Source organism: Grammomys surdaster, unplaced genomic scaffold (genome assembly GCF_004785775.1).
Source record: "Grammomys surdaster isolate TR1022 unplaced genomic scaffold, NIH_TR_1.0 126679, whole genome shotgun sequence".
In the NCBI taxonomy this organism is placed as follows: domain Eukaryota; kingdom Metazoa; phylum Chordata; class Mammalia; order Rodentia; family Muridae; genus Grammomys; species Grammomys surdaster.
The window spans coordinates 1,976,765-1,992,389 of NW_021621467.1; the positions used below are offsets into that span (position 1 = coordinate 1,976,765).

At 39.0% G+C, this 15,625-nt stretch overlaps 2 protein-coding genes across 4 annotated transcripts in view; one reads left to right on the plus strand and one right to left on the minus strand.

Moving 5' to 3' along the window:
* Stx19 (syntaxin 19) overlaps positions 1-4,664 on the plus strand; it is a 7,729-nt gene extending 3,065 nt beyond the window's left edge. The window contains exon 2 of the mRNA XM_028761163.1: positions 3,752-4,664. Coding sequence (XP_028616996.1) covers positions 3,765-4,643 — 879 coding nt within the window. The 5' untranslated portion in view covers positions 3,752-3,764 and the 3' untranslated portion in view covers positions 4,644-4,664. The remainder of the gene's footprint in view (positions 1-3,751) is intronic.
* Arl13b (ADP ribosylation factor like GTPase 13B) overlaps positions 1-15,625 on the minus strand; it is a 56,153-nt gene that overhangs the window by 23,693 nt on the left and 16,835 nt on the right. For all 3 annotated transcript variants that reach the window (XM_028761160.1, XM_028761162.1, XM_028761161.1), the window contains one exon: positions 11,310-11,559. In XM_028761160.1, the coding sequence (XP_028616993.1) occupies positions 11,310-11,559 (250 nt within the window). The remainder of the gene's footprint in view (positions 1-11,309; positions 11,560-15,625) is intronic.

Sequence of the window (15,625 nt, forward strand, 5' to 3'; positions counted from 1 at the left end):
TCTCTCTCTCTCTCTCTCTCTCTCTCTCTCTCTCTCTCTCTCTCTCTCTCGATCTATCTATCCATCTATCTACCATCTATTATATATCTATCTGCTAATCATCTATCTACCTGCCTACTTATCTATACACAAATATAAACACATGTGTTTATGTGTCTTTTTGCGATGCTATAAATAGAGTATTACCCATGACTGAGCAAGCTTTCTAGCACAGAGAGATGTCTGCTGCCTCTGGGTCTGTACTCCCACTACCTGGACAATAGTGAGCAAATCCCATGGGCTCCAAACAGGGACAACCAAACAACATCAAAATGAATCCATAACAGGGCACTGAAAGCGTTCCCACATAATATAATACTCCAAAGGACACAATAAATACACTAGCCCACCTTCAAGAGCGTAGCCAGAAGTTAATGGCTACCTGAAAGAAAAAAAATTATTACCAAGAAAGATAACCTAATAATATAAAGAAAATTTAATGTACATGTTCAACATTGCAAAGAAATAAATCGACACTATAGTATTCATCAGCAATGATGCACATATGTACATTATAGCTGACCATATAAAAATCGTCTACTTTATATGCATGTCCTGGTATAGAGCAGAAACAAATCTAATTCTATTTACATGCTTGCATTTTCACATCAATAGCACAGTGATATAAAGAAATGTTCTAATATTTATTTTATGTGTATGCTTTGCATATGACTGTACATATGAGTGCATTTGCACACCCCTCTGTACTTACAGAGATCCAAGGAAGGTAATCAGGTGTCTTCTTCTCTCACTCTTCACCTTATTGAGTCAGATGAACAAGGGTTGACTGGACTGTGGCTAGGCTGGCCAACTGGCCAACCCCTGCGAGCCTCCAGTGCTCACCTCCTCCCCAGCACTGGGTACAGGAATATGAGGGCACACCTACTTCTTCCGTGGGTGCTGTGTACCAGGTTGAGGTTCCAGGTTTCTATATAGCAAGTGCTCTCACTGAACCATCTCCTCAGCTTTTACCCACTGTTTAGGACATGTACCAGGGATTAACACTCCTCCTGTACAATTCCCACTCAAGACCTTCAGAATGATGCTAATGTTCCCATGTTGTATGGAAAGACTTTCATTGTGAGACTCAAGGGTTGAATACAAAATTCTCTGACCTGCTCGGAAATTCCTCTCCCTGCTGAGCCTTGCTGTCCAAAAACACTTCCTTCTTTTTCTTTTTCATTAACTCCTTTTATTAAGACTTTTCTGGGTAAGGTTGGTGAGATGGCTCAGTGGTCAAGAGCATTGGCTGCTCTTCCAGAGGTCAAGAGTTTAATTCCCTGCAACCACATAGATGGTGACTCAAAACCATCTATAGGGGGATATGATGCCTTCTCTTCAGGCAGGCTGATGTATATGCAGCTGAACACTCATACATTAAATAAATAAAGTTTTAAAAAAAACTAAGACCTTTCTGTCTTATTGTTAAATTTCAAAATTGATGGAGGAACTGACAAGTTGGTTCAGCTGGTAGATTAGATACTTTCCAAGCTTGATGACCTGAGTTAATTCCCTGAGACCTAAATCTTGAGGATAGAGTGTCAATGTTGTACATGGTCTCTGACCACTACACATATACTGTGGCATGCATCACACACACACACACACACACACACACACACACACACGGGGATAGAGGGGGAAGAGACAGAGAGAGACAGAGAGACATAGACAGAGAGACACACAGAGAGACATAACAATAGTACTAAATCTAATTTAAAAATTGATGAAGAACACTGTTATGCCTATGCCACTGAATTTCACATTTTACTGGAACTGTATGTAAATATATTAATTTCTATAATTTATAATACTGTTAACTGTGTGTGGCTCAAGATAAAACTTATAAATATGCTTACTATAAAGAGATCTCTTACATAGGGCAAATGATTTAAATTTCTGGAATTCCTAATTTATGTATTTCCATCACTCAGCATACAATGTGCCACAAATAGCATAAATTAAGTGGTATAAATATGGTTTTAGCTTATTATACTTGTACTTACTATTCTGGTGGCTCTGATTAAAAGCATGTATTGAAATCCAACATTTTGCTGTGAAACCACATCTGTTTTGTAGATGTGAAGATGCTTTCTAAAGTACTTGAGATTTCAAATCCTTTCCTGTTAAATATTTTTTTTATTTTGCATTTAGTATATGCTTGATGTTACTTCAATCTCTGAATCTCAATGCAATTTCAGAACCTAAAAGTAATTCCATTCTAAGTACATGAATATATCTAATAATTATATATGCATGGGAAAAGATCCATATTGTTGATTTTTAAAAGACTGTATACACATTGAGTCTCCCAGTACCACACTCTCTGAGAGCTTTATCTGCTCAATATTAAGAAAATGCTAGAGATCAGTGAGCTGTTTATATTCCTACTCAGCCTTTTAAAGACTGTGGAAGACATTAAGTGCTTTTCTAAACTCTAGAATTAAGGAAATAATATAGTGGTTTATTAACAGTGGCTTTGATTCATTTAAATATATATGTGTGTGTTTATCATTACCTTATCATTATATATAACATATCCATTTAATTTGATGCTGTAGACAATTAGGAGCACTAGGTGAAAATGTAAATATTATCAGCACTCTCCAATAAGATAAGCATATAAGCATGTTCTCACGTATCTAAAGATATATCATGATATGAATTCCTACATGATTTCCCCTAGGAATTTTGAGATCCTTGGAAACAACTGCAGGAATGTGAAGTAGGCATAATCAAATCAACAATATTTTTCATATATGCAATAAAAACAAGGCTATATAAAATATGCTAATTCAAAAACCTTATTATATATATTGCTTAAAATCCATATAGAATTTATTCTGTCATTATGTTGGTTTTAACCAAATTATGCATATTTAACAAAATGAGTATATATCTAAAGATTCTTATGTGTATGTGTGTTCTGTCTAAGCATATGTATGTGTACCATATGCATACATACCCAGTCTCCACAAAGACAAGAAGAGGGCACTGATCCCCTGAAACTGAAGCTACATACGGCTGCGAGCTGCCATGTGGTTGCTGGGAAAGGGGCAACCTTGTCCTGGTCCCTGAAAGAGCACCCTGTGTTCCCAACTGTTGAACCACATCCCCAATCCCAGAAAAACACATCTACTTCAAACATGACATACACTAAATTAAGTACCAAAGGTATCTTTAACAATGGTAATTTTTGGAAGCTAAAGGTCACTCCTAAAACTGAAAGTACAGTTAAAGCAACCTTCTTAACAGAAAATTATATTGTGGACTGTTTGATGATATGGATGAACTTATTTGAGAGAAACTATACCCTCACCATTGCTTTCTCAGCTACTACTCTCAAATCAATGAGATGCAAAGGAGGAGCAACCATCCAAAATAATTCCTAAATTATCTTACATTATTTTCCTATTTTGGTGAACTATATGAGGAATTATTTTGGACTTTCCTTCCTTTCTTTTTTTGGCCAAGTTCTTGCCATATAATTCAGGTTAGCTTCGAATTTTCTATGTAGCTTAGAATAGCCTAGAATTTGCCATATGTACTCTTGCCTTAGCCATCATGTCTTTATATTTCGTCAATTTTTAGAACTTTTTGTTAGAAAACTAGGACAACTTTTGCTAAGAGACATATAGCTATCTCACCCCAACTGCTGATGGGGAAAAAACAGCAACTCCTTTGTTCAAATTCCATTATTTTTGTTTCTTAGGGGGAAAAAGAAGATGAAAGACCGACTTCAAGAGTTAAAACAGAAAACCAAGGAAATAGAACTCTCTCGAGACAGTCAGGTGTTTGTGGAAGAGGAACAAGGGGTGCTTGTCCAGCAAGCTGTTATTTATGAGAGGGAGCCTGTAGCTGAGAGGCACCTACATGAGATCCAAAAACTACAGGAGAATATTAACAGCTTTGTGGATGATGTTCAACGATTTGGACAGCAACAGAAAAGTCTAGTGGCTTCCATGAGAAGGTTTAGTCTACTTAAAAGAGACTCTACCATTGCAAAGGAGATAAAAATCCAAGCAGAACACATAAACAGAGCATTGGGTGATGTAGCCAAAGAAGTGAAAAAGTCAGAGGTTGAAAATGGTCCTTCATCAGTGATCACAAGGATACTGAAGTCTCAGTATGCTGCGATGTTCCGGCGCTTCCAGCAAACCATGTTTCTATACAATGACATAATAGCTTTAAAGCAAGAAAGGTGCAAAACATTTATTGTCCGTCAGCTTGACGTGGCTGGAAAAGAAGTTTCTGAAGAAGAAGTGAACGACATGCTTCAGCATGGAAAATGGGAAGTTTTCAATGAAAGCTTACTTACAGAGACCAGCATCACTAAAGCACAGCTCTCAGAGATTGAACAGAGACACAAGGAACTTGTGAATTTGGAGAACCAAGTGAAGGACCTCCGGGACCTTTTCATTCAGATCTCTCTTCTGGTAGAGGAACAAGGAGAGAGCATCAACAACATTGAGGCAATGGTGAACAGCACAAAAGACTATGTTAACAACACCAAAGAGAAATTTGGACTCGCTGTAAAATACAAGAGAAGAAACCCCTGCCGGGCCCTGTGCTGTTGCTGCTGTCCATGCTGTGGCTCCAAATAAAGATGCTACTTTAGTAACGTTCTCAGAGTTTAGGGATAAGGTGTCCACATTTCAGAGTCTTGACTTGGTGGTCTTCATTTCATGAGTCCAGCCACATACACTTTATCATGCTAAATGGTCATTTTGCCCTTCAATATTTACCCACTAACATTACAGAAACTGCTGAAGCCAGTGACACAAGACAGAAATCTACTTAGAGTTTTCTGGTTATCTATTAGGTAAAAGTGAAAGATCTTACATCTCTGGAAAAATACTGACTTCTATTGGGCATTTCTGTACTCTTAAGATGAATATTCAACTAAGTGATAACTATTTTATTAACCTGGCTTATTTGAGAATATTTTGGTAATTAAGAATTATATAAAATAAGACCTCAAAAGGTACCACAATGCATCACAATGAAACTAAAAGGGCTCTCAAGTCTATAACCAGATAGGTGAGTAACTTGGTGATCACTGGGGCTTGGGAAAACTCAGTCATAAACTTGGTGAAGAATCTAACTGGCGATAGTCAAGCATAAGACCTAAGGTGAGGTAAGCCAGTGCTTTTTTATGAAGTTGGATCCCAACAAGAAACAGAATTACATATAGATCAGAGAAAGGACTTGAGAAAGTCAAAGAAAAAGGCAACTGTGTTCTTGAATATGCAATCCACTTTATGATAAAGCAAGAAAAAAATATAAATTAATGAAGAGGCCTAAGCAGTCTTCAACCATGTGATCCTCCTGACTCAGTCTCCAGAGTGCTTGGAGTACACAGGAATGCACTACCGAGCCCGCTCTCTGCTCCTTATATGTTTGGTTAAGCTTCATCTTTTATTTCACTGCTTCGTCTTGCCCTCTGTGCCCCTGCTGCACTGTCCTTTGTCTTTAATGGAGTGGGTCACTCTTTCTTAGGTTTCTACACTCTGTTTTTTATGCTGAAATAAACCTGCCCTTACTATCACCAATTTTATGTTCACTTGAACACTGCCTCAGGTCAGTCAGTGGGTGGTAGACACCAGAATATTTAGTCTTCCTACTCAAGAAGATGATGCTTCTTTATTAATTTATGGTTTTTTTGGTTTTGTTTTTGATAAACTTAACATTTCTTACACATGAAAGCAACAGAATAATCATATGTTGCTATTATGGAGTAATATTTATCTCCAGTAAATATGTGCCACTGTTGTTGCTAGAAAAAAAATTGCCTTTGAGAAAATCAATTCCCAAGTATACCACCTTTGCTGTGCAACCCTTAATCCACAGTTAAAAACAGCTGGTTAAATAAAAATGGCTACAACCAGTTACTGGGGAGAATAGAGAGAGGTGGACTTTGAGTAACCTGACTGGGGGTGTTCATCCCAGTAGAGCCATCCTGATGACTGAGTCCTCCCATCAGCCTTATACCAAGTGTTGGCTGGAACTTAACACCATCTTATGAATCTGTTTCTCACTTGCTTATGTGTCAGAATGTGAGTTTCTAATCGATTTCCTGTGGGAGTCCAACCAACATCCATAGTCTTGTAACAGTGCTTTTGCCCACCACCAAACCTTACTCAGTTCTCAGATTTGATTTGGATGCTTTGCCTCCTTACAGTATAGAAGGCAGCCTTTCTGCTCCAACCCAAGGCATCTTCATTGGTCTTGCACATCCCGGCCCTTACTGCTGCACTTCTTTCCTTCTCTTTGCAGTATTAGGAGTGAGTTGTTCTTGCGGGCCAGCACCTTTAGCACAGTGCTCTGTGCTTTTTGGTATTAGCTATCTTACAGTCCTTTCATTTCACATCACTTCAGGACAGACTCCTTCCTCACTGTAGGGCTCTACATGTTCAAATGCTTGGCCAGGGTGGTAGAAAGTGAGAGAAATCTTGTGTGGCAAGCTCTATTTTCTTAAAAAACCATAAGACAGAACTGTCAATTGAGAAGAGCAGAGTTAAGGGAGGAAGAGGTGTATGAAATGAGATTGGAGGGAAGGGTTCAAATGCCCTGAAAGATGCCAGGAGGATAGCCAGGTAGCATTCCGTGCCCACAGGAAATATGCTGGGATAGCGTTTAATGTGATCTGAGCAGTACACTCACGTGCTTTTAACCTAGCAACATTCAGCACAAAATGTGTGTGGAGGGAGCTGGGGAACTTTAAAGGACTAAATTGTCATGTTACATGATCTTATAAATGCTACCAAGTAATTTTAACTTAAAACTATAAGCTGGATTGCTTTCTACTATGTCAGTTACCAAGCATCAACGTGGAAAAGATGCTTCATATATCCTAGATTAAAATGCTTAAAGGAGCGTATTATAAAAAGGATTTATTTAAGATGAATGATAAACTCAACAATTGACTGGATAATTACGGCAATTATCTCCATTGTTCCTTAGAAATCTTTATTAAGTTTTACAGATACTTGGTCATAGCTGTTCTTAAGTTATTCATAATGAAAACTAAGACTATTAAGTACTATTTAATATGCATTAATTCAATTATACCCAGATAAATTTATAAAAGTTTTTTCTATTAGTAGTTTATCATGCTTTTAAAGTAAAAATTAAGCACAGGCATGTTGCAAAGCAGTGACTAATATTCTCTTTCATTGCCACATTTTCTTTTCATCACATTACTATGTTATACATATGGTAGATTCAACAAGGACATTTCCACACATGCATTTTTATGCTTGAGCATATCTACTTTTTTGTCTCTCTCTTACCATTTTCTGATAGCTGTCTGACTACTCTTAGGTCGTCTTCCCCGAGGCCCAACCCACACCCTGGGTCCCACCTTAGATTCTAGATTCTATATCCAAGAGAAAAATTGTATTTGCCTTCTGTCTCTGGATAATGTTACTTAACCTGCTGACACCTATTTATACTTTTTTTTTTTTTCAAATGACTTGTGTTCTTATCCGTGGCTTTGGTGTTGATGGACACCTGGGTTCATGCCATAATAAGCTATGATAAATAATGTCATATAGCTATGTCTTCAATTTCTTAGTATTATCCTAAGAAACAAGCACAACATATTTAATCAGTTTCTGAATATTTTGTATACTTTATTTCTATACTTCAACAAAGTAAAAACAATATGTTTTTTCTTACTATAACTATCTGAAAGAGAAAACTAATTTTTGAAAGAGTTGATGGGATAATATTGGAAAACTACTAGCTCTGCAAACAGAAGACAAAAATAATAAAAGAAAATAACTATTAAAGACTTTTTGATGCATGCTAATACCACTAAATTGGTTTAAGTGGTTTGAATTTATGTAGCACTTGGAAACACTATGTCATCAGCAATAATATTCAGATCCCTTTACAGAACATTAGGAATACTGCACACCATGCTTTCATTATCTGAATTCACAGGCTGGCACAGCATTCAAATCCTCATCTCCAAGTGAGGCCACAAAAAGCTCAGAAAGAATCAATAACTCTCTGGACTATGGTGGTTGCACACCTGTAATCCCCATTGTGTGCTAGACGATTGCTGGGAGTTCAAAGTCAGTCAGGGTGAGACCTTGTCTCAAGAAAACAAAAGAAGGAAGAGTGAGAAGGGAAATGAATTTCAAGGGAACGGGAGAGAAAGGGGGTAAGGGGAGGAGACCCGACCCATCTGATTCCAAAGGTCTCACCCTCAAAATACTGGAGGTCTGGCCTGAAAACAGTGATGCAGAAGGTCCATGACAACATGCTAATGCCTGGCAACATGGTCCAGTATTTGTTCTCTGTAAGTTTGTAAGAGTGTGGTGGGGACAGAAGAGTGTGATATAGGCTGGAGAAGGCTGTGAGTGCAAGTCCTCAGTGTAAGTAAATGAAGATGGCAGCTGGGGTGGGGGGTGCATGTAAGACAAAGCTTCTGCCAACAGGCCCGCTAACTTTCATCAGTAGAGGACTCAGGATGAAGCTAATCAAGGCAATCGCATCCGTGTCTAGAAATGGCTGGTTACTTGACTCAGGAGTTTCTACTGCAGTGAAGACCCTTACTGTATAATAAGACTTCTCACACTACTCTCCAATAGGTAAACTGGACTAACCCAAGTACAATTCCTACTATCCTGAAAAGACATTTTAGACAGTACCTCCAGAGTTATTCTGTAAAACAGTATTAGATAACTCAACCAAACTCCAAAAAGGTGATGGACTAGGTGATTTATTAACTCTAAAAATAACTTTCAAGACTACATAAGAGAGAGGAGATCCAACAACCAGGCAGCAAACAACAGCTGATATGAGTCCCCCAACACATATACAGCAGACAACTGCTGGGTGTGGGTAAAGTCAGAGAAGATGCAAGTAATCCTCAAGAGACTAGAGGCCCCAGGGAGTGGAGAGGCCTGGTGGGGTAGGGGTGGGGGTACAGGGGTGGGGACATCCTCTTGGAGATGGGGGTGTGGAAAGGCGGTAGAGATGGGGAACAGAGGGTGGACCACGAGGGGTACAAAACCTGGAGTGTAAAAAAAAAAAAGATTAAATAAAATTCAGAGAGAGAGAGAGAGAAGAGGTTCACAAACGGTATCCATCTTTTTTCTTTTTTTTTTTTTTTTGGACTCTAACACTTTATTAGATAAGAGGTCAGAAGCCACAGGATGTGTAAATTCACTAGCAATAAAGCCACATGTATGCCAGTTCCCCACCAGTCCACAGCACTTCACTTTATCATTTTACATGATGTAGGCCAGAAGTGGAGAGGAGGGGTGAAGCCCATCATTAAAAATAGAGGACAGCAGGAATCAAGAATGAGCGGCTGGAGGAGCATGAGTATTACTGGCCTGAACTGGGGGTGGGGGGGGGCTGCCAAGTGATGCTTGCTGAGGGAAGCCTGAGGTCAGTCTAGAGCCAACATGTTTTAAAGCATTCTCATGACCAGTCCCTCCTCCATCTGTCCCTGGTTTCCCAGAGAATGAGTAATTCAGCACGTATAGTTAGGCTTGAGGGTATCCCTGATAGAAACAATAGACACAAACCACCAGCAGATGTCAGTTTCAGAACTGTGGTGGAGATTGGCCCAATTGGGGTGTGGGAGAGGCTACTGGCAGGAGCTGTGGGGTGTGTACTGAGTGTGAGGTCACATGGGCCTACCAGTGTAGTGAAGGAGTGTGTATGTGCACAGGTATGCATGTCCCACGCAAATCTCAGTATCTGTCTTCTAAAGACACTGCTATGAACTAACCCTGACAAAAATGTCAATATATTAAGTTTTGTAATGACCCTTCCCATTCAGTTGATTTCATAGGTAACCAAATAGTATTTTGTGCCATTAATGCACAGTATATTTGTACAATTAGTACATGCATAGATATATAGAGGAACAAAAAAAACAAAAAAATGAAGAAAACCAAATAAATGACTATTTGGATAAAAATACATGAACTACTACCCCATCGATGACTAACTATTATTTTATTTTTACTTTAGAACCAATGAGTTTCTGCTTAAACATTTTCAAAGACTACTATAGCCTGTAGGGCTCAAGCAAGGTCTCCTTTCATATATACTTCTGTTAATATTTTACTTCAGAATCAATAACAGTGAGACTCAACTCTATAGGTGAGGTAACTTCTTTAATAAAACATTTAAAATTCACAAGCATAAGCTTTACCAATAAATGACCCAATAAAATTTTAACTGTTATAATCAAAGCTTTAAATGATCTGCTTTAAAAATCTTCATCTGCTACTGAGAAGCACTGGCAGGGAAGAAACTCTTCTGATATTTTTTGTAATGTAAACAGGATGGCTTGATGTTTCCTATATCTTAATAATGAATTACAAGAATGAGGGTGAATAGTAACTTTCCCTAAGAGCAAGCTGAGCTAATGGATTTTTGTTTGCTTTGGCTCACATTACATCGCCATCTGGTGTTCATGGTGCACAAATGCTATGAATACCAAAGTCCCTTCTCTATGTCTAGAAATCTTCAGGCTTAAGCACAAAATGCTATACGTATATGACTGAGACAATAAAGCTAGATCACACGAGCAATAGGGAAATATGAAAAGTCAGAGTGAGAAATTAAAGTGCCCTTGGAGAAAGAACCATTTGAGTAACTTTCAAACAATACACTACAGAGAAAAGAACAGTAGTGGGCGAGGTAGCTCAGCTAGTTGGGAGGCTGTTTGCCTTGCTTACACAAGGGTGTGGGTGGTTCACAACTGTAATCCCAGCACTTGGAAGGTAGAGGTGTCCAGATCAAGAAGGGGTCATCCTTGGCTTATCTCAAGCACAGCCTGAGCTATGTGAGATCCTGTCTTAAATGGAAAACAAAGCAAATATGAAAGGACAATGACAGAACATCAATTATTAAAAGACGAAGCTCAGTGTAGCACACAATGCACTATGCTGAGGCAGGAGCATCAAGAGTGCAAGGTCAACCTAGGCTACATGGCAGACTCTTGGTGTGAAAAAGGACGGAAGGTGCAGCTCAGGCTCAGTGGCAGAGCACCTGCCTAGCATGCCTAAGAGCTCCATCTGCAGGGCAGGGGTGAAAGATACTCAAAATCAAATTAAGACATTTGCTCGTAACACAACCTCAATTCTTTAATCCCCACCAATAGCAACATAATGATACAACTGAGAAGCAACTGTACATATTTATTATACTAACAGAAGACTACCTTGGCTCACTTAAAAGACACACAGCTCTTGGCTAACATTCTTGCCTGTGTCTACAGCAGCACTACTATTACTTACACCAATATAGGCTTTCCTGATATCCTCGGGTGTCTTAGCACTTCAGACATTGTCTCCTTTGTTTCTTCCATTCTCTCTTCATCACTGGAATCCACAACAAATATTACTCCATAGGATTCAGCATAATAATTCTTCCAAATTCCCCGAATTCTTTTTCCACCTCCTAAGTCAAAGATAGTAACTTCGAACTTTCCCTGTTTTAGATCAATTTTAGAAAATCCAACAGTAGGAGCCACGTCTTCAGGATGCTCTGTGGAAATGATACAAAAATCCAAAAGGAATCTTTAGGCTTTAATAAGCATCAATTTATCTCTACAACAGAAGTCACATAACAAGAGATATTCATGTCATTATAAAATGGAAAGACCACTTGCTAATGCAATAAACACTACGTTCAAACACACTTCTGTAAGAAGGGTGAATAACATCAACATCCAACTAGAATTTTCAGTACACACAGGTAGAAATTTGGTTTGTGTTTGTTTCTATTTTTGTTGTTGTTGTTTTTCAAGACAGGATTTCTCTGTGTAGTACTGGCTGTCCTGGAACTTGCTCTGTGGACCAGGCTCGCCTTGAACTCAGAGATCCACATGCCTCCTGAGTGTAAGCATGTTCTACCACTGCCAAGCTGTTTGTTTTATTTAATTTCTATAATCTTAGCAACTAACATAAAATAGGCAGTTAATAATTACATATTGAATGAATGAGTTCTTATGTTAAGGTTATCTATTCTCCAATCAGTTTTAATCTTTCAACATCATGCTACTCAAGGGATCTATTACAAATTTTATGGAAGAATAAGGAAAATCCGGAATATTTTTTAAAAGAAAAGAAATTTGAAAAATCAAAAATTGAAGAAGCTGCAATGAATAAGGCAATTCTTTTTAAATCAGGTAAAGCCACAATTGGAATAAAGAGATTTTTTAAGGGTATCCTGCAAAGAGATTTCAAATTCAGCACTTCTATAGGAAAATATTACTTGTATGCTGTAGTAAATTTATAACTGGAGGGTTTGTGGTGAGAAAAGAAATTGTGAATCTGAAAACAGGAATTATAGGGGCCCATTGCAATACCTGCCAAGGAGCAGCAATGATCAAAAACGTTTAAAAAGATTCCAGAGGGACATAGAAGACTCGCTACAGAAGATGCGTTAGGCTAGAGCTGGGCAGCAAGGGTATCTAAACATGATAAACGAGAAATCAAACAAGCAACAAGAGACTGAACGTAGACACTGGATCAAATTCCCAACAGGGTTTATTTGTTTTCGATTTGCTTTTGAGATGAGGCCTCTTTTGCAGCCTTGGTTGGCCTCCCACTTGTGATTCTCCTGCTTCAATCTCCCCAGTGACTACATGCCTAGGATTCACTACCATGTGTGGCAAATCCCTTCAGTGAATACAGAGGCCACACTGAACAGGGCCCTGAAATTTTACATGGTATTAAATTGATTAAAGTTCAGTTGTATCAGCTATATCTTCAGTTCTCAGAAACAAAATGTCACAGTGGTCCACCCTACTACATGGACTCAGTATAAACTGTTTCCATGACAGATAAATTTTCATTAACTGACTCCGGTTGTTTACAGTAACTGATTTCTACATTTAAGGAGACATTTACTGTGATATATTGGGGAGGCATGTTCTAGGATTAGTTATAACTAAGCAACAGGCTTGCGAGGTCCTACACTCCCTCTCAGGAAGCACCCAAGAGAGGCCTCTGCACTGCCTGCATCACTTAATAGAGCCATTACAAGCCACGTTTCTGCTGCTAAATTTCATTACTATTCAGACACAAGGGTAAGCCTGGAGGTAATAAAAGTAGCTCAACTTCTCAGAAACAGGATTAAACAGGAACTTAAATGGGGAGTCAGGGGCTGCGGAGGTAGTTCCATTGGTAGAGTGTCCCTCTGGCTGCTTGAGTTACAGCATTTTGGAGGTATAGGCCCCAAATTAATTAAGGCTCTGATGATGATAATGATGATGATGAAGATGAAGATGATGATGATGATAACGATGATGGTGTTGGGTATTGGAGCAAATCACAGCCAGAAAAAAACCTGTTGTCTTTGAGTATGAATTGAAAGACACCCAAGGAAATTACCAGTGGAAGCAGATTCACTACGCTGGAGCATGGACAAGGGAATTAAAATTAGAGAAAATGCTAATGATGAAGGAACTTTATCAGGGACCAAGGTACAAAGATAAATTATGGTTGCCATCTTCAAAGAATACAGTGGAAAAATCGAGAAATCATGGGGCTGGAGAGACATCTCAGTGGTTAAATGACTGACTGCTCTTCTAAAGGGGCAGGGTTTGATTCCTACCATGCACCCAGCAGCTCACAGCTGTCACTGACTTCAGTTCTAGGAGACCCAATGTATTACTGTGTCCTCTGTGGGTACCACGCATTTAGGGAAACAAAGCACCCATACAAATAATAAAATAATTGTTAAAAATGTAGACAGATCAAACCTTAATAGAAACAACATGGAATATATATATTTTGTGAAAAGACTGAGGAGTTCCTATGAGGGAATTCAGAAAGAAGGCGAAGGGAAGAGTAAAATGGTCAAGAGTGGCTTCAGAGAGTAAAGAGAGTAAGAGCAAAAGTCTTAGACGTGACACCGAAGAGAGAGGGAGAGCACTGTTCTGAGCAGAGAACAATGTAAGCAGAGATGAAGTGGTAGAAACAGTCCTAGAACCCAGTGAGTATCAATATCCATTTGGGCTGAGGTTATAGCTCAGTGGTAGAGCACTGGTCTGCCATGTGTGAGGCTCCATGCACAGTACTGTGAAGGCGGCGGGGGAGAAGGAAAACAGGGGGTGGTGGTAAAGGAGAAGCGGGTATGGAGAGGAAGAAAAGAAGGGGGAAATAAGAAGGAGGGAAAGGAGAAGATGGAGGAAAAGTAGAGAGTGGGGAGGAGCACTGTTTCAATGACTATTTAAGCACAGAAGCACATACCTATATTCCAAACATCAAAGGGGGTGAGGCAGAAAGATCATGAGCTTCTGGGCAGCCCTAAATCAAAGAAAAACCAACAAAAGCAAACATTTTCAATGTTATAGGGCAAGTGGGCCTGGACCCTAATCTGAGCCTTCAGGACTTTAAAAGTTTTTACTTTTGAAATCAGACTTTAAGGAATACAAAGCCACGGCATGGAACACCCTGAGCTTCCTAGCTCAGGGTCAAGATTTGTGCTTCAAGACAGCACAAATGTTCACATACAGTTTCTCACCACAAATCCTTTTCTAATGATTCCTTGTCATTCCCTAAACCAGTTTCATCATCTATCATTACATCCTATCTTCTGTACTTTCCCAAGAGGTGGACCCATGTCTATGGACCTACCCTTAGTGCTTAGCACACAGTACATTCTACCCGTCCCTGTAGTCACTGACTGGTAACCTTTCACAGATAAGTTAACTGACACAGAGAAACATGGCCCTCAGTCTTTAGACTTACAGTAGCATGTATGTTAAGACACAGTAAGTCTAAGATAAAATACAGACATTTATTAGGTGTTTTTTACATGCTAAGTCATATGTAAGATACAAGCAAAACTATTTTTAATCAGATTTCTCTCTGATTTATAGAGCTCTTGGCCTATTATATACATCATATGTATATGTGACCGTCATATAGTGAAGATATGTTAATACCACTCAAAGCAAGAGATAAACCATAGAAAACTGAAACTTTCTACCCCAAATAGTAGTTTCCTATTAGGAAACACTACTGGATAGAAATTCTTAGGATTTTTTTTTTTAATTAGGCACATGAATGTTTACAAAAGATACTGATTCCCAACCTCAGTGGCAGCTGCTAGCCATGAGAGGCACATCTAGACTAGTGGTGGTTGTTAAATATTTAACAACTTATCTGGAAGTAGAGGGAGAACTCTAACATGTAGTATATGCCCATTTCCAGAGTGTAAAAACTCCCACTATGACTGATTTCAAACTAATTCTAGCTATTAGTAAGATACCCAGGAAGAGAACTGGGAAGAGACAGAGGACACTGGCTAATTCACTATATAGAAGCATTAGTGAATGCTAATGTGGTCCAAAACACCACTGCTTCTAGGCAGTGTCACGTGAACTAAAGTGATGCATCAGCTTCTGGTCCATGGTCCTAAGGGAGAGAAGCATGCCCTCCCCTTCCCTTTTACGACCTCCTTCCAGTTGGAATCAAGTTGCACAGAGCTAACTGAGGCTGAATAGGAAAAAGAAAGTAGGGATGGCAAAGTGAACACGAAAGGGGCTGAATCTTTAGCATCATGGAGTGCCATCCCAGGGCTGAATCCCTAGCATCATGGA